This window comes from Zosterops lateralis (assembly GCF_965231275.1).
Source record: "Zosterops lateralis genome assembly, chromosome: 4".
Classification (NCBI taxonomy): domain Eukaryota; kingdom Metazoa; phylum Chordata; class Aves; order Passeriformes; family Zosteropidae; genus Zosterops; species Zosterops lateralis.
In genome coordinates this window covers 62,297,098-62,320,714 of record NC_139765.1, presented here as the reverse complement: position 1 = coordinate 62,320,714, position 23,617 = coordinate 62,297,098, and the positions used below count along the sequence as shown (strand labels likewise).

Genomic DNA, 23,617 nt, shown 5'->3' with positions numbered 1-23,617 from the left:
TTCTTCTTTTGAAGTTTTCTACTATTTGTTAACAGTTTGCTTGTCTCATGAGCACAGCTATTTAGAGGTTATATTTTGTTCTCCGAAGTGTCAGTGACATTATCACAATTATGTGTACTGCAGAGAGACACATACTGCTGACAGCAGATTCTTCCTAATATGAACATTACTTTCCTATGGTTACCAAGAACACAAATCTGCACCTAGGTTTACCTTTCTGGTGGTCAGATATTTGAAAACTTTAGGGTTTGATTCAGCATGTTCAGCACAGCAGTTCCAATTCGTGTGTGAATTCCTTAACGACAGTGAAAACACATGCTAGGTGCTGAATGGTCAATTACAAGATGATAATTAACAGTGAGAATCTACATGAAGTTCTGTCAGACAAAGGAACAAAAGCCTTATCAGCCTTGATGAGATTAGCTTTGAAGGAAACCACCTCATTGACAGGCACTTTTGCTTGACCACAAATAAAGTTCCAAAAAAGAGGACACTGTTAACTTACTTAAAATATATGGCTGTCTGTCTTAACAGAGCAAGTTGTTTCCTAGTTGGTCACAGTTTGAGAATGGTGGTGATTCTTACACTTTTGTTGCTTGAGGCCAGTTCTGGGTGATATTAGAGTGACTGCAAGCAGAAATGGAAACAGAATGAACCAACCTTACAGCAGCTCAAAAGTGCATTTCTAGCTGAGTGACCAAGAGAAAAAGCTTGTGTACCTTCAAACCTAAAAGCGTATTGAGACTATCAAGATGAAATTGCTTTCTCTACATTAAAATCATTTTGTCTCTTTTAAGAGTTCCATTGAATCTTGAAAGGCTGTGAGTAAAAAAAAAATCATTTCTCCAAGTTTGCAGTGGAGCAGCATCAGTTTCAAAGGTTTTGGTTTTCAGGAGCTGTGCTGGTGGAATGTTTTACATTTAGATAGCACGTCGCACCTAAAGGATCCCAAATCGCTGTACAAAATCTGAAGTGTGTGAAGGAATTGTCTCCTTTAACCATCAAAGTAAAGACATGCAGCCACCTATAAAGTCAAGCAGCACAGCCCATGTGACACAACTCAACACAGACAGTTAAACACAAATGCACCAGGAACACCAAATCCAAAGGGATGTCCCTATTCACTGGACCTGGATTTGGACAGGGCATCGCTGTTATCTAAATAGACTTACCAAAAAAAATTTAAAACATCTCCATTCTTGGGAAACATCTTTTGGAAAATACCTTTACCCTGCAACAACCAGTTCAGTATTATCTCAAGTGAACTCTGAATCACTCAGCTGCTGCCCTTGCAGCCCATGCTGCCTTTAGGAAGCAGTCCACCAGAAGGCAGGTGGCTTTAGTCTAAACTCTTTCAAAGAAGTAGACAGCTTCCCACAGGAGAAATGCTGTATTATGTCTCTCACCACATCCTTCTGTCTTGGGAAGATAGTATATACTCATGGGTTGCATCATTGTCCTCCAAGTGCTGTTGTGAAAGACTTTGCCTCCTTTATAGCATGAAATATGCATAGTGTGGTATTCTGGCTTAGAGTCACATAAATGGGATACTTATTTGCCCTTTTGTTGTGTGTAGGCCAGAAATCACCTCTGGTTTGCAATGTTTTGCAAGTCACTCTGGGTGCTGCCAAAATAATAAAACAAATTCTTGTTGAGAACATTTCAAAATTAGCAAAGGAAGCATGACTGAATTCAGCTACAGACTCATCCAGATTCCTCTAATGCAAGCAAAGTAGTTTTATATGAAAACAAGACAGTTATTTGCTGCACTTCATATAGTGAAATGCAAATACTTTGAAACTACCTGCATTAAAAGTATTTTAAAGGGATTTACGTGCATTTACCTTCATGTACAATCAGTTGTTCTTATTGGCAACATATATCCCTCTAGAGAAATCTTCCTCTTGATGATAAAGGACATTTTGCAATTGAGTTGTATAAAAGCAGGGGTCAAGTCATCTGAGGTCAAGTCATCCAAGCATACCCATTTAACTCCCCCTTTTATTGCTGTACTTGAATAAGCACAAATATTGTCACTATTTTCACAGTTTTAACCAAACTAAAAATTTTATCTTTATCAGAACCTACATTATGTTAAAGAAACATTATCATCTCACCATCTTTATCACTCTGCACAGAAATGGCCAGGGAGGTCTTAATCTAGGAGGAATATGTACATGTACCACATGGAAAGTAAAGAAGGAGGGGAGGAGAAAACAAAATTTCGAGAAAAAATAGAAAATGCATTTTAGTAATTCAAAACACAACAGAGAAATTGATGCTGCATCTTTAAATAACTTGAGAAATGTATTTCACCTTTAATTCCCCATTTTCCTATTCAGAACAAGTGCTGCCCAGGACTGGTTTTCGAGCGGATTCCTCTGGCAAGTATTCTTCAGCCTTTGTTTTCTGTAAACTAGTTGTCCTTCATTTTATGTTTTACCTATTCTTCTTTTTAAATCATTTCTCAAGATAATGGACAGTCATGACTGCCCAGTCACCATTTTATTGTGTATGATCTTTGTGGGGTTGTATAATGCTTATGCCAAATCTTTTTATAATAGATTTGCATTTTGAGCAAGGAAAAGTATTTCTTTTTTTCTCAGCCAGTTTTTGTTTATGTTTTACTGTGTTTTATGTGTACTTTCATATTAGTGTTCACTCTTAAGCATACAAATGTATCTCTATAGCTCATGCCCAAATCTAAGCTAAAGCAATCATTTTTTTAAATCTGAATTTAATTCTATCTTAATTCTATCACCAATTCCTTGCTCTCATACTTTTATCTTGTGCTGTAAAAATGTAAAAGCAAAAACATTCAAAATCAAGAGATTTCTGGGGTGTTTGAGTCAACACTGATCATGTAAAATGGCAATGGGCATTTTTTAAAAACAGCAATATTTGATTTGGCAGTGTTATGCTAAGTGAACAGCTAAAAGAGGCATCCCATACAAAAAAAAAAAAAAAAAAAAAAAAAAAAAAAAAAAAAAAAAAAAGGCTGTTTTGACAATCCTATCAAAGTTTTTCCAGTCCTACACAAGTTGGACAGAGATACTAAAGTAAATATAACATCAGACTGGTTTTGCATAACCCAGTAGGGTTTATACATTGAATAATTCTGTTAGCACACCAGTTCTTTTTTCTTTTCTTTGATGATTTTCATACTGAAGTTTTTATTTGCCAGCTTTCCTGTCTATAAATATTAAGAGGGAATATGTATGCTTTTTTTAAAAAACTCACATTGCAGAGCAGATCCATCACTGTTTTCAAGCTTTTCACATCTTTCAAGAGCATCTGAAATTCAGATGAAGTTATTGTTCTTTTGTGTCAATTACAATTCACAATTTATAATTATCTGCATGTAACAAAAATCTTCACCATCTTCAGTAACAGATTCCAAAATAGTTTTTCTTTTCAATAGGTAGCTGAATACACCCAGAAAGACTGTAAAATTATTGCACCAAAGCACTTCATCTTTCCCTTAATTGCATTATAGAAGAGATTTAATAAAAAAAATTATATCAACATTTATGGTTTATCACTGTAAAATCACATAGCACTTGTTCAACTTGTCTCATACAGAAAATTAATCAAGCTTTTTCAGGTGTATATTTTCTCAACATTTAAGAAACAACTACGTGCATGGTTATCAGTGTGTTGTTCACCCAGTGATTCAGATGAATACAATGCAGAAGGGTAGCTGGAAGTTGATAATCACATCTTCACCTGTGAGATCTCACTATTGTTCAGTAACAATCTATTCTGATACCATTACATTTAAAGGAAATCCCCCATCATTCAGGAACCAGAAAGAATTTCCCAATGCTCTTTACTGTCCTCATTGTGCAGCAATGATCAGATCACAGCTTGTCCAATATCATTCTCAAATTCATGGGGTTTTTATAGCCAGCTGGTTTTATAGCCTAGCAAAGTGAATTCATGTGAGTTTTTTCTTCCAGGCCAAATGAACTCTTAAGAAAGTTTTCCTTCACACAAAAAGAAGAAACAAACTGGTATAACTAACAGGGAGCATTGTCACTCTGGCAGAGGATACCCATATTACATGAGCAAAAATATTGACTTTAAGGCAAAACTCTCCTTTCAGTAAAACTGGTAGGAGACAGGTCATTAAGGTACATTAAGCTGACTGGAAGGATAAACAAACTGGAAAAGACAGTGTTAAATCAGTATTGGCTTGCCTGCAAGCCTATTCGTTACTTCTTACTTGGCATGAACCACAAGATGCTAATCTAGGTTAGCAAGAGAAAACAAAAAGACACATTTTCCATAATGAAGTTGTATTAACCAGCAGTTTGTAGTATATTGCAAGGCACAGGAGTGTCATTTTCTGTAAGTACAGGTAATTTTCTCTGTATGATCAACTGAAAACCTGCTCCAGCAAGAAAGCACAAAATTTAGTCTAACAATCCTTTGTGAGGAACAAAATAGTACCAGAATCCTGGAGAAGCAAGTGCTAGAGGAATATCAGATGAAACGTAATCATTTACAAGGGTAAGAATACTTAATCAGTGCATATTCAGGAATATTGAAACTGCTGCCACATAATCATAGGGGCTTTTAGTAAATCTACCAAACATGAGCTCCTGTGGAAAAGCACAAAGTAGTGAACAACTTACCTGTCTTTCAGGTAAGAAACAAAAAAGGATCTCAGCAGCAGTAAGGCTTTAGAACACATTTTTGCTCAAAGACTAACTGCTAATATGGAGATAAACTGACAACTATGCAAAGGGAGTTTAGCCAAAGTTGGTTGGTCAGACTAACCTGGTGACTGATATTTTTACACCAAGCAAATGATATGTGGTTAATTAATCTATACTTTACATTTTACAAAATGCCAGTTATAACTGTAATACTTCCATGTTAGCCTGGAAAAGACAGTGCTTAGCATGAAATGTAGCAATGAATGGCTAGAAAGTAGCTAAGCAATTCTACTAGAAGTATCTAGAATGAAAGATTATTATTGGAGAGCCTTGCAGTAAGTCTTCTGTCTTATTTCATGAATCACTTAAGCACAAAAACCAAGGGTAGAAGTCAGGTCCACTTTCAGTGACGTAAATTCAGGAATCTGTGGTTCCTCTGTCTCTAGAGCAATGGGAAGGTGATCAGTGTAGCCAGTGGAGTCACATCATACCCAACATGAAAGCTGAAACAGCACACAGGCTTGTGTGCCAGTCAGGCATCAGAGATCCTGTGACATTATGATACTGCAAGGTGGGTGACCAAGTCACAAAGGCCACAAACAAGCTCAACTGCCAGTGTCTTCTTTGGCTGTGTCTTTACTGATAAGGTCTGTGTGCTGCTTCCTTGCAGAGGTTTGCAGTAACAGGAAGCTAGACTTGATGGCCCGGGGTTCCTTTCCAGTGCTTTATTTCCTTAGTAGGACAGAAAAGAATGTTATTTTTTTAAAGCAATTTTCAGTGACCTGTTGGCAGACAATGGGCTCCACAGAATTCCAAGTCTTTGGGAAGGAAGGTTCTTCTGAAACGAGCATTGTAGCCCAGTCAGTTAATCCAAAGGCTTCCAAATTATGTTAGAAAATACACCCCTGTACAATATTTTTTATCCTAAACTTTTTGATGGTCTTATCTATTCCATTCTAAATGGGGTGGAAAACCAGCATCTTTTAAAAATAAATAATACCCCTTATTTTTAGAGTCTGTTGCAAACACTTTGTCAATGTTATCTGAGGGAGGTTTTCATATCAGTTTGCCAGAGCAAGTATTCTTCACAACCTGACATTCTTATAGTTTCTTTTTGTATTCCCAACTGAGCATTTTCATTCACTTGTGCACAATAAAGACAGTGCTGGGTTTGTGACAGACTGCTGGAGACAGTGCCTTTGACTGTTAAACCTGGGCTACAAAGGGTGATCACACTGTGTCTATCTACAAAACTGTCTCCCTAGTGCTAAGCCCCATCCTTGTAGGCACAGCAAACCAGGTACAGTATTGCTTTCATCTGACATTCCTTTGCCTCTCACAACTTTTAAATGATTTGCATTAAGCTAACATACTGTACATACCCAGAATTCATTTGCTCCTTAGTGTTGAAACACAGCAAATAAATGGGAAAATTCAGTGTAATAAGCTGTTTGGTTCTGTTTGGGTTTGTCTTCTTAAATATGAGAAGCAAGTTGATAGGGAAAGGTAATACTTTTATTTTACCAATTGAAATATTTGTGTTTCAGTCTCACTTTCAACAGTATAGATTGTGGAAATAATGCACTATGTTGCTGTTTACAGAGGTTTTTTATTGCATAGTCATAGTATAGAGCCAGTGCATGTCATTCTGTATCTGTCTTTGCAATAATACCTGACTGAAACAAATCAGGCTTTAATCCCACACTAAACCATTTGATATGTGCCAAATTCCACAGTTTACGAGGTGTCCACTGATGGCTTTGAGGGGAGATCTATAAGTGAGAGCTGCTGAAGTACCATATTTCAGCCATCTGTAATCCCTTCCACCCTGAGGGAACAAGGCACTCTGGAGACACTCATGAACAGTTTGCTGAAATAAACCTTATCATCCCTTTTTTCTGTTAGGGTCAGCAACAAGATGACACTGACTAAAAGTTTTTGTATCACAATGTATAGACATAGAGTACAATCCATAGGAAAGACCATTCCTGTCAATCGCTGCTTTAGGTGGTGTGTCCAAAGCATCTCTGATGAGCATGCCAACAAAGCGATAGTCACAACAGACAACAGACAACTTTTTAGTCCTCTAAATGCTTATGGTTCTACTTTATAATATTTGAAATAATAATAATGATTTTTATTATTATCCCAGAACACTGTGTTCTTTCAAGTGAAGCTAAAGACACCTTTATAAGAAACTGACTTTTAAAAGACTCTATATTCCTCGACTGATATATTACAGAACATAATACACGTCTAAAGACAGGTCAGGCAGGCATATGGAAATGCAACCTTATTGATTCATAAAGCTATTGAGGCTTTAATTGAGTAGCATTAAAGAGTTCACGTTAATGATGTTAGCTTTCAATTTAAACTCTGAGTCTGAGGTTTATAGTGGTTATTTTCATCAAAACTCCTTATTGAGGGTATTAACTGGAAGTGGAATACTTAAAAGCTACATTACATAAAGAGACACATATATATATATATATGTGTGTGTGTGTGTGTGTGTGTGTGTGTGTGTGTGTTTGGAACTTAAATGGCCTGTAATGATTTTCGTATTTCGTGAGTTGAACTGATGCATCCCTATCTCCCATTTCAGTTTATTTGTAGGATTTAATGAGCTGCAAGGAAAGACAAATTAAAGACCCAGAGGTGGATGAACAGCAGTCCATTATTCAGTCAGTTTTAGCAAGAAGACACATTTTAACCTCTATTTTGGACAGACTTTTACATACTGTTCTTCTGTGAATGTATTTTAGTTTGGTTTAGTGTATTCTACTGAACATAACCATCCTCCAAGAGACACCTACATTTTCAATTCTCCTCCTTGTCTGTGGCCCATTTGTTTCCACCAGCTCCAACCAGGATGCCATTAGTCACATGCAATAAACACAAGGTGGGAGGGAAGTTGGTGCAAATTCTCAAGACCAAAATGCTTTGCTCAATGGGATTTCTCTTTAAACCAGGTCCCGATTACAAGGAGCTGGATGTTCACCTTAGGAGAATGGAGTCTGGGTTTGGCTTCAGGATCCTGGGAGGAGATGAGCCTGGGCAGCCTGTGAGTTATTTCTTCCTGATTTTCCTTTTACTTCCACGTTCTATAATCTGTGTAAAGGTCAGAAAAATGTTACTATATAACTGAACCCAAATGGACACCATGTTAAGGCTACAAGTAAAATTACTTTTATTCATCCATAGAAAAAAACAGAACTCTCAGCTTGTCCACATCTAAAAAGTGTCACAGAGAATTATGTTAGAATAAGAAGGCAATTATGTGGAAACAGAGCATCACTCATCCCATTACTGAGGAGCATAGCTTGGCGTGTCTCAATCTGGACTTTCCAAAATGAAGTTCAAGCAGAAAATTCCAAAAATCCAATTATGTAAGACTATCCATAACCATGTTTCAGAATAGGCAACTTGTATGCAAAATGTGTGTGTGTGGTTAAAAGACACAGTCAACAATGCAGTTTATTTTGGAAAACAGAAGATCTCACCAGGGAGTGAAGTCAGTGTTCCAGGCTAAATGACAGCATCATGTGTGGCAACAGGCATAAAAATGATAGCTTTATACCATTAGGAGGGAGGCACCCATGTAACCAAATAACAGGTAACAAAATTAACATGAATGGTTTGCTAATAAAATATAATATGAAATAAACCATATGCACAATATTTAAAAGAAACTGTATAGAAGCCCAGAAAATAAGGAGAAAATGTGCAGGACATTCCACAAATGTGTACACATTTTGATAAATTACTGATCTATCTAAATACTATAATTCTGAAAGCAAGCAAAATTAGTGCTCTTTCAGAAAAAAACTCAATGGTGTTAACTACAGTCTGACAGCTAGGACTAATCTCAGGTCGATAATGATAGGGCTTTATTATCACAATTTTAAGCACAGCTTGAGTCCTGTGTTACCACATTTCTGAGATAATGTATAAGTAATTATTAGATTTGTATATTTCCTTGTCAATAATTTATATATTCCATATTCAAATGAATATAGGATAGTGTATTTTTCATTCAAGCCTTAAGGTTAACCAGCACATGGCTTTGAGAAACAAAAAAGCTCTTGTATTTTAAAACTGCCAGCCTCTGTCAAAGTACTGATAAATCTTAACAGTTTACTGATGTCTCCCATAAATAGAAAAGAATGCAGTGTATTCGAAAAAATATGCTTCAAATGCCATTGAAATTCAGTCTGGTTTGGAAAAAGCATTTTCAATGGTTTTTCAAATATAAAGTATAGCTGCCCAGAAGGACTCCAAGACAACAGTGCTTCCTCCTCTACACTTGCAGTGTGTCTGAAGCCCCTGTGATATGTAACTTCCTTCTGTGGAGCATGTCCCAGTGCACATAAAATGAGGCCACTGAGCCATCATTTGCACATTCCCCAACTAAGCATTTTTCCTGTCCCTTCTGGACAGCCCAGTCATTATAAGTTCTCAAAGCACACCTACTGGGTGAAGCCAAAAAGGAAATCTTGAGGTGTCAGTGGAAATGTTCCATTTGATCTTTTTAGACTGCTGGAAATGACCCTAGAAAAGGCATTACCTTTAAGACCAGGTTGGATGGAGCTTTGAGCAACAGGGTGTAGTGGAAGATGTCCCTGCCCATGGCATGGCAGGGAAATTGGAACTAGAGGATTTTTAATGTCCTTTCCAACCCAAGCAATTCTATGATTCTGTGAAGATTTGGAAATCTCCTTCTACCTGCTCTGGACAGTAACGTCCAATGGCATTTCCTGTCTCCCAGGAAAATGTCCCTGGCGACAAGGCTGATCAATATTTTGTGAGAAGCTCTCTTGGTGTCTCCTTTAGTGCTTTTTTCACTACAAAAGGATAATTAAGCAGTCACAGACTAAGGGTCTGACTGGCTCTGTTTGTTGGAGGTTTATGACAATCTCATGGGGAAAAGTGCAGCTCAAATGCCTTGTCTAAAAGATGATTATTTATATAAAACTGAATGATTTCAACCTAAAGGACTAAGAGAAAATTCATGTAAAATATCTGATATTCTGGTAGTTCATATCCATAATACATGCTGGAGTTGTGAGAGACTTGAGTCTCTGCTCAGCAACCCAGCAGAAAAGAAATTTTGAAACGTGCCTTTTGCCCTGCAGCTACATGCATTATGCACTGAACTATTACAGAGGATCAGCTCTTTCTAGTGTCTCTTCAGCAAGGACTGACTTGACTTTACTGTCTGAAGTCAAAAAGCCACAGCTGGATATCAAGTGCAGAGATAAGCACCTTGCTATTTTTTGGGAGCAGGACCAAAAACGCTGCCCTCTGTGAACCACCCTTTAACACATTTCACTGTCCTGTTGAACAGGCTCTCATCCTGCCCTTAGCCCAAGGCTGCTATCTCTATTCCATGCCTTGCACACACAAAAGCATTTTTCCCCAAGGCTTATCAATCCAATGGGATTCATATGTCTTTGCAAACATTTCTCAAAGTCCTCAGGAGTTAAGAAGAAGCTAAATTGAAGCTGAGGATTGTACAAGGCAAAAAGGCACCTTCTTAGAATTAAGTGTTGCAGTGCTGAGGTCTTCAATTCTCACTCCCTCCTTGTTGCTCATCTTGTTTTCACTGCTCAAATTCAACACCAATAAACACAACAGATGTACTCCTTCTAGTGTCCCTCTATTTTGTATTCAAAGTACAAGACTTCTTAACTCTGATCTCTCCTCCACTGCTTCCCTGCTCCCCCATGGGCAGCCTACCTGCAGCTTTCCCATTCCTTTCACCTCCAGAAAAGGAGAAACAGTTTTTGCCTGTTTTCCAAACCCCTGCCTTTCCTATGAAACAAGAACTGAGATGCTTTGAAATTTTTATTTCAGCTCTCCTACTGTGCAGTCAGGTAATGCAGAACAAAAGGAAGCTTTTGTCTTTGTGGTTTGTTTTCTGAAAAGGAATATGGATTCTTTGGCATAAGGCAATAACTTTTTCAAAGAAGCAGAATCCAAATAAAGTTATTTTAGAAGAATAATACTGACACTATAAAGGGCCTGTAGCTTAGTTTCCTTCTAGTTATACCAGGTACCTGGCACCTTAGAAGGAGAAAATGCTGTTGTACTACTCCACTTTCCATATTTGTAGTGTAAAAATGCTTTTGAAAGGAAATACTTAAATTTATTGAGAACTTTCAAATATCAAGACTATGAGTTGTGCCAGTTCAAATCACCTCTCAAATCTTATAATATTGCACTACAACAGCAATTTATCACGTCTCCCAGTAAAGTGAGAATTTGGAGATAATCTCACCCTGTGATGGTGAATTATAATATTACTGAAAGGTTGCAAAAACACATAAATTGGAACTTTACTGAAGTTGAAAATTGTTGTCCCAAAGGGGAGATGTATTTTTCATAAATTTATGCAGCTCAGACTCAGAATCACAAGAACATATACATAATTTCTCCAAGAGTTTTACCTTTTCAACACAGACGAACTGGGATTTTTCTCAAAAATGTCCTCAAGATACATGTTTATGTTCTTTTTATTATCAATGCAAAGATACATTCTAAGTGTCTTTTCACTTTTCTGAGACATAGATATCCATAGATTTAAATTTTAGGCTAAGGCCATGCCTTGGGAAGTCCTATTTTAGCAGTGATTAGACAGATTTCAAATTCTTAGCTTGGATTTAGACAACACTGGCACTTAAAATAAGGTGAATTGCCCTTTATGTGTATATACTTAAATTTTGCTGTGTGCCTCTGAAGCTACTGTGTTATATTCAGAGAAACCAAAATACAAATTCAGATAATCACAAAGAGAGTCAGTATCAAAGCAGATTAACCTGTATAAATTAATAGACACAGGTTTTAATTTCAGATTAGGCTCTGCCACAATCATCCTAATCCCAGAATTTGTCCTGTTTAATCTCAAACAATAAAAGAATTTTTTCTCTACAACTCACTCTTTATTGCTTACATGCCATCATCCTTCTCCTCATGCATTCAAAGCAATCTCATGCCAGTATGAAACCACACTTCAGAGGTAATATAATCCTGATATATATTTTTCCAATTTGTGCTTTACATGTAGAATTGATAACTATTATGGGAACTTCTCAGCCATGAAATGAGAGCAGATACTGCATAAGAAACAAATTCAGACACAGAAAATGAAAAAGTAAGAAAATTAAGTTATTCCTGCTATTAAATATACCAAATAACAGATATGGTGGCCATCATCTTGACAAACACACCTAGCTGAAGTGTTTGAAGTGTGACTCTGCTGCTTATGTTAGGAGTCCGACACTGAGATGAGTAACACAATTCCATGGTGGAAATGTGAAATATCAGCAATAATTACTTAGTCAGAACTAGAGTTTTTCCAGTTTGCTCTGTATACTGATGATCTACCATGCTGTGATCTGCATTTTGTTTTTCCAAAGGTTAAAGATGCTCAAATTGTTTAATATTTTGTCAGAAAAATATGAAAAAACTGGAAACACTCAACAAAACAAAAGGAGGAAGCCAGTCCCTATAAACTCCCAAGCTGCAGAGGGTTATCACCCATCTCTTCTCAAAATAACTAGGAATAAATTCTTACTCATATGAGATGCCTAATTCTCAAAAGTTTTGAGAATATTTTGTGGATATATAGCTAAATGTAGCCTTGGAGAACTTTTCTTCTGTCTGGTAAAGGAGCATAATTACCTATTTCGTAGTGGAATTTTGCACAAAGTGTTTTCCAAAGCTTTGAGGTATACTTTTTTACCATTTGAAGAACAGAATGGAGAACCTGAAACAGCCTCTCTAGCCACTCAGCCTGGCACTGCTTAACAGGATCCCAGGAACCCCAGAAAGCAGGAAAAAGCCTCATCATGTTCTCTCTTTGCTAAGTTTTGAAAGCAAAAGTAAGCCAAAGGGAGGCTAAAAAAAGGGGGAAATTCTCCAGGCTCCACAGGGGATTTCATTTAAACACTATGCTGAGATACTTGCAACTCTGCAGCTAAGACCACAAAAAAACCACAGGCCCATTTGTGTGACTACCACATCTAGCCTTTGCAATTCATCATGAAAAGCAATGCTTCATAGCTGTTATCTTTTTATTATTTAAAGCAGATTGTCACATGGCATGTCATATCCATCATTTTGTGCAGACTCTCACACTGAAAAAGAGAGCAGAAAATTTGGAACACGCTCTGTGAATGCTTTAATATTCTTTCAAAGAAAGGAGGTTTTGTTTGAATCAATCTCAACTGTTCTACCAGTTATTCCACAGGGAAAATATATATGTCTTCTTCTAATAAAGTATGTGAAATTATCTGCATAGAAAGTGGAGAAAGTCAATAAAATGTTTTGGACAGGTTTTTTACTAGTTTATATGTTCCATACAAATTACATTTAAGTGTTGATTTGGGAAAAAAAATCTGTCCAATACAAGCTGGCTTTTTTCCTCTTTTTTCCATTTTAATAAAGCACTCCCTGAGCAGCCATTCATTACAAGTAATAACATTTAATATAGTTCTTCTTTTCCCCTAAAGAGTCCCAAAGTGAACTCTGTGTAGTGGGGTCACTTCCATTCCTGTCCTTAGGTATATCACTCCAGGTACTTAAATCACACAGCAGTGAAGAACCTTTGACAAGAAATACACAGGCTCGCTAATTTTAAATAAAAAAGATCCTTACATGCAATTAATCTTTTTAGGTCTTCTGTATAATTTAGTCTATAGAAACTCAACACTCCTTAGAGACAGATTATCTTGATTTGAACATATCATGCAGAACTCAGATTATGATTCTCTGGTGTATCTCTCCTATGCAGGTAAGAAAAACCTTTTTACCAAAGGCAAGGAAGCATCTTTAGTCACACCCACAAGAGGACAAGCACAGCTTTCAGATATACACAGATTTCTTCACCTAGCCTAATTTCAGAAAGAAGAGACAACCACTCTTTTATGTTCAACCCATTCATGTCACTAAATTGGAGGCTCAGTGTAATGTGTGACAAGATTTTGTTTCTTTGCTGCCTAGATTCTCATTGGAGCAGTAATTGCCATGGGCTCAGCAGACAGAGACGGGCGTCTCCACCCTGGTGATGAGCTGGTGTACGTGGATGGGATCCCAGTGGCCGGCAAAACCCACCGATATGTGATTGATCTTATGCATAATGCTGCCCGAAATGGGCAGGTCAACCTTACTGTGAGGAGAAAGGTGCTACCCACAGGTGAGTGGAGACTGGGAAAGGTGAAAGGGAAAACAGATCCCAGTGCTGGCAGCACAAACCAGTGCTGTTTTGAATGAAATAGAGGAAGTCAAAGTGAATGTTTGTGTCATTTTGAGGAAAGAATAATTGTAAATATGTGTCCCTTGTTTCTCTGACAAAAATACTCCAAGTGTTGTTTCCTTCGGAAGTGGAAACATGCTGGCAACCCTGGTGTGGTGATCATAAGTGCTCTGGGTTTGTTCCATGCTGTCTTGGTCTGTGCTGTCTCCTTTTGTCCACTTTTGGGACTAAACATTCACCTAAGTTAAAGCCATTTGAGCTGACTATGTCAATAAGAGAAAGGCTCAATGACTGTTAACTGTTCAGGGCAGGAACTCATTTCACTCTTGTATGTGTAAAAAGCCCATTTCTGGTCTCACTGATGTCATCTGGAATTTCCCACTGAACTGCAATGCAAGCTGGCTGAAAATCTTCTGTAGGGCACAAGTGGATCATAGGAACAGGGACGGATTCTTCTGTCAAGCAGACACATTCAGAAAATGAACCTAAACCAATATGAAGTATTTGTAGTAAATTAGATGTTTAGATCAGTCTCGATTGCTGAAAAGCATCAGAACCTTAAAAAATATGTGTGGCAGCATCTATTAGAGCTTTAATGGGAGAATCTGATGACCTTCCATTACAACCTGTGCCTTCTTGAGGAAAGAACTTTATTTAAGAACTTTAAATCATTTTTGGTGAGTACACTTCACTGGGCTACCAGAAATGAGCAAAACCACATTCCCAGCCTGTCCTGTCTTCTGCCTGCCCGTGCCCTGGATCCACTGTCACTGCCTGCGCCGCTCCCCTTCGCTCCTGTGCCAAAAAAGCCGCCCTCCCACTCACCTTCGTGTCCGCAGTCCCCATCCAACTGGAGCCCCGCAGCTCCTGCAGCCGGGCTCCCGCAGCACTGACTTTCTTCTGTTACTGACTCCAGAGTCCTCCGGCCAGAAAGGTGCCCCCGCGCCCGGTGCGACGCCCCCTCGCAGCTCCCCCAGCGCGAGGAAAATGGCCAATAACCAAGGTAATAATAATAATAATGCCCAGCCTCACCACCAGCACCGCTCCAGGGTCAGCAAAGCCAGCACAGAGCAGTGCCGGCCTTCGCTGCTGAGTGTGAGACACTAAAGGGTCTGCCCCCCAGCCTGGGCTTCCAGTGCAGACAGTAAACATGCTGGTAAAACACCTGAAGTTATTCTTGGGCCTTGGGAGTGCCACACCAAGGGAGTGTAGCATGTTGAAGCGTTTCAGGAGCTGAACAGGGTTTTAATGTGGTGTGTTACAGCATAAGCTTTGTGGGAGAATTTAAAGCAGCTGATGTTGGGCGTGACTGAAAAATGCTGTATTAATATATCAGGCCAATTGATTTCATGGGAGTTTCTCACTAGCGTGAATGTACACAACAGAGGGATCTGGTGTTTTCCTTTACCTGTCTGTAGCTGATATACGTATCTTAGCCCTCACCTGGAATTACCATTTTGTACATATACTTAGCCAGACATGGAACAGAAAATCACAATTCACAAGATCTGGAAAACAGTTTGATTAGGAAAATGTGATTTTTGGAACAGCATGGATTAAAATGTCACTTTTTCATAGGCAGGAGCAAAATGTAATTTTTCTGATTAATAACTATTGCACAGTTGACACTTAAATAGCCATTTAAGCTTTTCCTCCTTTTTCATTCTTTTCCTATATTTAATGGCATTCAATTGCATTCTTTTATGGCCAAGCCAGCTCTTGGTCACTCTTACAGGGTAAGAAAATTTCCTTTCTGTTGCAGCCATACTGACATAAACAATATTCAGCTTTCTGAAACACAACAGCCAGAAAATGAGAATTCTCTTGTCACCGACTATGGCATTTAGCTGCAGATTTGGTTCAATAACTCTTAGAAATTTTCAGGAGTATAATAATTGTTTGTTTTTCTTCCTCTTTATACTCTCTAATTACTTTATTTCATAGTTGCAGAAGGACTGCTAAAGGACACACCTGACTGAGAAAACAACAGCTTGTCCTTGGATGCTGTTTATTTTATTAATATATACACACACTGAAGGTCTAATTTGCAAACTCTCTACCTAGGATGTATGTGTATATGTGGGAGCTCTTCACATATTCAGTAAAAGTTCTCTGCCACTCTTATTGTTCCAAACAGAAAATATAATACTTACATTTATCTGAAAGTTCTGTATCAAAACTGTCAATAAATGCTGATTTGTGTAAATAACTTAGATCTGCAAAGAATTTTTTTTTTTTTCCTGTCTGGAAGTGTAAATTTACTGTTTTCCATTGCCAAAATGCTCACACTAAAAAATGTGTAATCCCACAAGTTTTAACTTGTTTCCTGTTCTTGTTGCTGTAAAGCAATATTAAAGTGTGCACGGACTCCATTTTCACTTCTGCACTTTTGAACTTGCCAAACAAGAGCATCTCCAAACCTTTAAATGACCACTGCTTCTGCCACGACACCCACAGAAAAACTACTTGTGATCATTTTTCATTGTATAAAAGCTCTGCTCTTTGAATGTTTTTGAACATGCTAATCAACTTGTAAGAAGAACATTATGCAGCTAATCCTAATTACTCTGTTAGCTCCCTGCTTAAATTCTTGTAATCCAAACACAAATAATTTTTTATTGGATTAAACAGTCACATTTTCCTCTTGATGACAGATCCACCAGCAGACAAGGGAATAGCACTTGGTAATGATTTTGCAATCCAGATAGACGCTGTTCTTACTTTCCTTTCCTCTCTTGTAGCTAGTGTAGCAGTCGGTGTTCATGCTTGCTTTATCTGATTGCCCTTGAATGTTCTGCATAATTGTGTAGATTCCTGTCTCTCTGCATCTATTACAGCTCCTAGTTTAATACTTGGGGTAGTCTGGTCTGTAGACAGTCAGCTGTATTCATGTTGCGTTAGGCACTGTAAGTCACAGAGCCACTGAGCGAGTCAGGCTGTGACACTGGTGTGATTTATGTTGTAGGAGAGCCCTGCCCAGAGAATGGCAGAAGCCCAGGTTCGGTGTCTACGCACCACAGTTCTCCAAGAAGTGACTACACGACTTATGCCAACAGCAATCACGCTGCCTCCAGCAGCAATGCTACTCCCCCCGAGGGCTTCGCCTCCCACAGCCTGCAAACCAGTGACGTGGTCATCCACCGCAAGGAGAACGAAGGCTTTGGCTTCGTCATCATCAGCTCCCTCAACAGGCCCGAATCTGGGTCCACAATAAGTAAGTAAATCATGTTCTTCAGTTTATATTTCTCTAAGTTTGCCCCAAATAAAAAAAAAAAAATTGTTCATTTAAACCTATCTGCTAATAATTTATCCCTGCAGAGATTTATACTGAAGATACTCTTGATGTTGATTCAGAGGCACTGTTTGTCTGTTTTGTCTTGGGCAAAGCCAAAGGTTATTCTGGCCTCTCAAGCTCTGTGCTTCCCACACTTCTTTGACTATCAGAGTAATAGAGGAATCACCCACAAAATAAATATTCTCTGTTACTATGTCTCAAAAAGACATTGTAAGTAACAAGTAGAGTTATATGAATAAATTATTCTCCTCCATGCAACTGAAACAGACTTTTTTTTTTTTAAATAGATCAAGATAAAGTTCAGCAAGTTGAAAAAAAGCTTAGATCACAGCAAACCCTATGACAACAGCTGTCCAATTATGGGACTGCAGAAGCAACTGGAAATGGGGAGAACTTGTTAGATGCAGGTGCAGAGAGGCTGATTTAACTGGATGGAGTATAGACAGCATAAAAACTACAGCTGAGTACAGGAGGATAGGTGTGTCTCTCTGTACTCAATAGTACTCAGGTGGCAAGATCTGCCCTTAATAATTATTCTTCACTTTCTGCTCAGAAAACTAGTGGGGTTTTGTTTTTTGTATTTTGGTTTTTTTGTTTTTGTTTTTGTTTTTTTTTGTTTTTTTTTGTTGTTGTTTTTTTGTTTTTTTGTTTTTTTTTTTTTCTGTGGGTCAACTTTATTGCTTTAATATAGACATCTGGTGCCACTAGAGCTGTCCTGGATACATATACATCTAGGGAGAGGTCAGACAGATGTGATGTCTGCAGAAGACTCAAACCCAGGTGGTGGCAGCTGGAGGCAAAGGGGAACCTTTGGGTCTTTCCAATGATGTTTAACCCAATGAGAACTGAGCCCTCTGGAAGAAGGAAGCAAAAAAGGCTTTATATTGAGAGACATCCATATGTCCCACCAAATAATGCTGACCACAGCTGAAAAACAAAGAGAAGTGAGAACATTTATAATTTTGCAAGTTGCAGCCTAATACAATGCTTTCCCTACACTAAAATATGTTTTGAAAGAACTATTCTTTTGCCTGAAACTGGTTCCTGACAAAATAAAATCACAATTTCAACTTCAGGGCCAAACATCACTCTTCTAAATTCATACCTGAAAAGCAGCTAAGAGAGTATTGGGAAAAACCTTATCTCACAATAGCAAGTTATCTCAGAAACCTCTTTTTGCAGTATTTCATGATTGTGCAGTTATTAAAAGAGTTGCTTTTCATGTTACCTCAGCTGAATTTTAAAACTCCATGATTGCTGGAATTAATATTGTAACATAACCATAGCTAATTAGCCTCCTGGGACTCTGAGTTTTCACATTACTGAATACAATAGCCAAAGAACTGGAAGTTCTTTGCAGAAGATAAGAAAAAAAAATAATCCATTGAGGTACATACATGTTAATCAGTTAAATCAGTCATGCTTTTTTAAGAAAATTATTTTATAAGGAGAGTTTGTGGTTGCGGCAGATGGAGAGGGAAATGGGAGAGGGAGAGGAAAAGAAAGAGAAACTGCTCAAGCAGCCAAAATTTCTGTGACTGGAATAGTCTCTTGAAGACTACAGACCCAAGTTCAAGATCCCGCTTTGCCTCCTACCCTGTGACATGTTCTTTCAGTACTTTTTTTTCTCCACAACCAACTATGTAAGTAGTCATTTTTGATGCTCAGTTGAACATCTCCAATAGTAAAGAGAAATGACAGCCTGCTGTGGAAGTGACAAGAGAATTTATTCAAATAATAACTGCATTGAATTTCAGTGATCCCAAAAAGTACCAAATCCTAAATTTATGAGAACAGCAGTGAACAAAAAAATACATTTGCTATAGACAGTGACAGAAAAAAGAAGAAAATACCCTTTCTATGTAAATTCTGTTACAAAACCGTAATAGAAAAAAGTCCTGAATATTACATCATCTGTCATCAGTAATGAAAACAATAAAAAAAATATTGACTTTCTAGAGTTAGAGAAGTTGTTTTACTTAATATTTACTTGGGTGAAGTAATTTGAGCTTTATTAACAGGAGCATAGCCAGTAGATTGAGGGAAGTTATCATCCCCTTTTACTCAGCACTCACTGACGCCCATTCAGAATATAGCATCAAAGTTTTGAGCCCTTTGGTAGAAAACAAAACAGGGAAACTCTCCTGAGGTACCTTCTAGCTTGAAACAACATAAAATCCTTTTATTGAAATGCACAATCAGGGGTAGAAAGCATATCAACAGGAGGAAACTATCAAATGGATACAGGAAGAGCAATGTCCAAAAGGTATGATACATCACTATCAAAATGTGCACCTGCACAGCACCATGCTGACACCTTGGTAGTTCACATAGCAGCAATATGTTAATTGGGTGAAATTCTGTGCTCTGTCTCCAGTGCCCCTTGTTTCAGAGGCAGTGTATCCCCATGTGGAACAGAGTGATGTTACACAGACATACATGCACAATTAAATGTTAATGTTGTAATTGCGAAGAAATTGTGAAAAAAATCAAAATGGGCAAAATAGGTCAAAAAAGGGAGAGTCATGTAGTGCCAGACACTGTTAGGAAGAGCAACACCCAGGAAGTTGTCTCACTGGGAGCATTCTCAGGGCAAAGTGAAGAAGGGTTCCTTTGATTTAAGAATATTTATTTCAATATATCTGTTCCCTCCTCTACTTTCTTGCAAAAGCAAAAGACTTGAGGTCTTGGAAGAATAAGTATCATCACCACTTTTACTCAGGAAGGCAATGCATTATGCACTGAAAGTATTTTCCTTGTTCTTGAAATCACACTTACAAACTCTGTTTTAGAGTCTAACAGATTACAACAGCTCTTGCTGAGTACAGGCTCAAGCACTTTGTGTCACTAGGTGTATGTGCTTCAAGCACTGCTAAAACTGAAGCAGTCATTCCAGCAAGGTTGCTACTGGCTACAGAGCTGCAGGTTCATTAGTTTGCTGCTTTGCAGTTGGCCTGAAGCTGAAGGGGTTGCACAAAAGCTGACCTTCTCTTTGCCAGGAGAGTTTGCTCTGCCCCTGAAGCTGTAGGGCAATCCCATGAAGTCACAGTAGCAGTGCTCCAGCTGAGTCTCAAATCCCTTTTCCACCCTCTGTTGGGGTGTGGAATGCACTGCTCCCACACAGCCTCTTAGGAGTGCCTCATGCTCCCTCTGACCTGAGAATGAGCCATGAAAGGCTCAGGAGCTCCCAGAACTGGAGATGAAATTCTTTTCCTGGGAGGTTTAGGGTCTTGGTCAGCTTCTCTCTCAATATGGTTTGCAAGGGGTTTGTTGTTACTGTTGATTTATGGACATGCCTTTGCCATGCAGAAATTTTCAAAATGCTAAATGCTTTTTTTTTTTTTTTTTTTTTCACTATTGATGTAGACCGAGTGAGGGCAGATTACAGACATAATTAGGAAACACATTGTTTTTCACATTTTGTGATGGGCAGCACTGTAATAGCTGTCATTTTGATAAATTAGTGTTGAGTACTTCAAAGTCAGCCTTTGGAGCTGAATGTCATTTTTCCTTACTGGTTCTTGCTTAAACATCCAATTCTTGTGGCACACTTATTTTCCTGTGTCTATAATGGTAGAAATTTTGTTTTCCCTTTGTCAAAGCATTGCTTGGGATGTTCTCTAATCCAGCACAGGGGATTATCTTGCACTGAACTACAGTTCTGATGTGGGGAGATCAGGAGTGGAAAACGAATGACAAGGATTGAATGAAGAGATTTTACAGGACAGAGCAGGGGCATAGAAAAGGTCAGCCATGCTTCAAAATTGTATCAGTAAAAGGAGAAAGTGGATAAATAAAGAGCTGTGCTTGAGTGGTATATCCAGGAGCAAGTCATTTTGCCTAGTGCAGCACGCAGAGGATCTTAGAGTGCTGAGAGATTAAGAAAAGAAAATACACCTGTCCAGGCTCCTGGCCTATTTCTAACGAAAGGATTAACTTCCTCTGCCTCTAAAATATATTATTGTGCCTTCCTTCAGATGCTGTTCCAACATTAAACGGGGATGTGGCTCTCATCCCTTCTCCACACATGAGAAATTACAGCTAAAATACTTAAATTTAAGTAATTAATCTACACTTTTGCATTACATTTTGGGAAGTAGTTTTAGGGTATCAAGATAATTTCACTATCTGCAGCCTAGAGAAAAGCACTTGCAGAGGAGGTGGCCAGAGTGAGATGTCTGCATGAATGTGTCCCAGAGTTTTGTGGAGTAAACTTGTCCCTGCCTATTCATATCTTCCTGGCACTATTACTTTTTGTGTTTGTGGCGCAGCTTCCATAAGTACTTATGATCCCCTGTAAATCTCTACATTGTAACTTTTTTAGAGAGAAACCATGTGTTGTAAACAGACCTTGTTAATTTGCAACTTCCAATGAAATTGGAAAATTGGCAGTATTACCAGTAATTTTACTGTGGCAGGTAATGTCAATTAGCACAGTTATAAAGTGTAAACAAACTGAAAATACAGGCCTAATCAATAAACAATTTTCAAAAAAATAAAGACTGTATATACATGTTATGATCTTCCTCCTGCTTCACAACAGAGGAGTTGTAGATTTAATTTGCCCTACAATACATATGCCAGTGCCTGCTGGATTTTGAAAACATGATAAAACAGAGTCTAATGAAAGAAGTTTCTCAAAACATGCAGTCTTGACTAAAAAACATAAATCCAAGATAAGCCTCTACTGGCTGCAGAAAACAGCATTCTGAATAAGTTGCATTCAGCCCAGAGTTTTTTGAGCTCCTTACAGTTTAGAGACAAAAACCAGTTTATCGATCAGTGATAACTGTGTGATCTGAGTTGTTTGTGCAGCAGTTTCACCTATGATTTTCCTAGGTAAGATGGTGCTTAGGGACATAATTTTATGTGACCAATCTTCAAATTCTAAAGGATACAGAGCTTTGGAAATTAGGATGTCTGTCTACCCCACCTAGGACATTTTTGGAGCATAGCAGTGAAAACCCACCCACAGTGTGCATCTCCTGTGGAAGATACTTGTAGCTTATGGGCAAGGAATCTGGAATCTCATTTCTGTTCAGCTTTGTTATTCAGGTTTGAGCTGTTCTGCCTCTTCAGCTACAAAAGCATACTTTCTAGGTATGTTTAAGTGTTAGTAAAACTTGCAGCTGAAAGAAATTTCTATATGATTTAGTTTCTCGAATCAACATAAGCAGTTAATCATAGTGAAATAACCTTAAGAGGTCAAAGAGATTTTTAATGTCATCAAATCACATTGCTGCAGTTTGCAGGCATGAAATATTCAATTGTCTGTTTGATTTTTTTTTTTTTTTTAGATAAATAATGGAGAATCTTAACTGCATTACTCCCCTCCCTAGATAATTTCTGTCCTCCTCTGTGTTTCTGAATACATCATTTGGACCTACAGGTGCTGCTCATGTGTTTTCAAAGAACAAACACTGTGAATTTTCTTAGCACAAACCCATCAAGGGAATCAAGGTTTTTCTAATGATTCCACAGGGCCCACTTTGCTTTCATTAGAAATGTGAATAAAAGTCTATAAGTTTTGTTATTTTTTCTTAGGTCTTCAGCTTTCTAAGGTATGTGCACTCCTTCCCATTTAGCTTCTTTTGCCTGTGCTATGCAAGCAAATATGCTCCATGTCAGCACAAAATGGGATGTTTCCATTCATAGATTCATTAATCTTATAAAGAAAAGGGATTATTTTCACATGCAAATATGCAGCATGCCACAGATTTCTATTTTCCAAGTAAGTGTCACATAAAATATCCTACCAATATCAGGAAAATATTTTTTAGCCCTGATGGGAAATCCACCATACTCAAGTTTTCCAGAATTCAAATTTTTCTATAGCAATGAAATTACAGGTGTTTAATACATTCTTCCAATTTATATTTAATACATTCTTTCAATTAAAACTTGATATGCTGGACCCTGCTGGTTGAATGAAAACTCTTGCATGTTTTGAGAATTGAGAATATAATAAATATTCAATTGATCACTGTATAACATTGGAAAGGACAGCTGGCTCAGGAAGGCTCATTTGTTTGGCTTAACATTAGAAAACATTGCAAGAATTTATCTGCCAGCAGGTTTTAATAGATAAAGCAGAGGTTTGATTTTTTTTTCCCCTTAACTGATATTTTTGACATTTAGCTACTATATAGAGGGGGAAAACTGGAAAGTTGCTGTCTAAAAAACATAGTCTCAACAGTTATGCCTAGGAGGACTGAATAGATGTAAAAAAATTACCAATGTAAATCAGAAAAGCCTTATATAAGGTAATGTTTTCTTAGAATCCACTTTTTTTTAGCTTGTGTGTCTTTCAAATGAGCAGAAATTATTTTCATACTCAAAACCAAGAGGCTGATAGATAAATCAGTCTTGTTTAACTTATTCATCAGTGGCCTGGGTGAAAGGACAGGA

At 37.9% G+C, this 23,617-nt stretch overlaps 1 protein-coding gene across 3 annotated transcripts in view; it reads left to right on the top strand.

Moving 5' to 3' along the window:
• The window catches only part of MAGI2 (membrane associated guanylate kinase, WW and PDZ domain containing 2), a 712,008-nt gene that overhangs the window by 632,361 nt on the left and 56,030 nt on the right, over positions 1 to 23,617 (top strand). The window contains exons 13-17 of one of the 3 annotated variants that reach the window (XM_083859299.1): positions 2,343 to 2,384; positions 7,631 to 7,722; positions 13,662 to 13,854; positions 14,831 to 14,917; positions 16,880 to 17,128. In XM_083859299.1, coding sequence (XP_083715425.1) covers positions 2,343 to 2,384; positions 7,631 to 7,722; positions 13,662 to 13,854; positions 14,831 to 14,917; positions 16,880 to 17,128 — 663 coding nt within the window. The remainder of the gene's footprint in view (positions 1 to 2,342; positions 2,385 to 7,630; positions 7,723 to 13,661; positions 13,855 to 14,830; positions 14,918 to 16,879; positions 17,129 to 23,617) is intronic. The other 2 variants (XM_083859301.1, XM_083859300.1) reach the window with 2 other exon arrangements.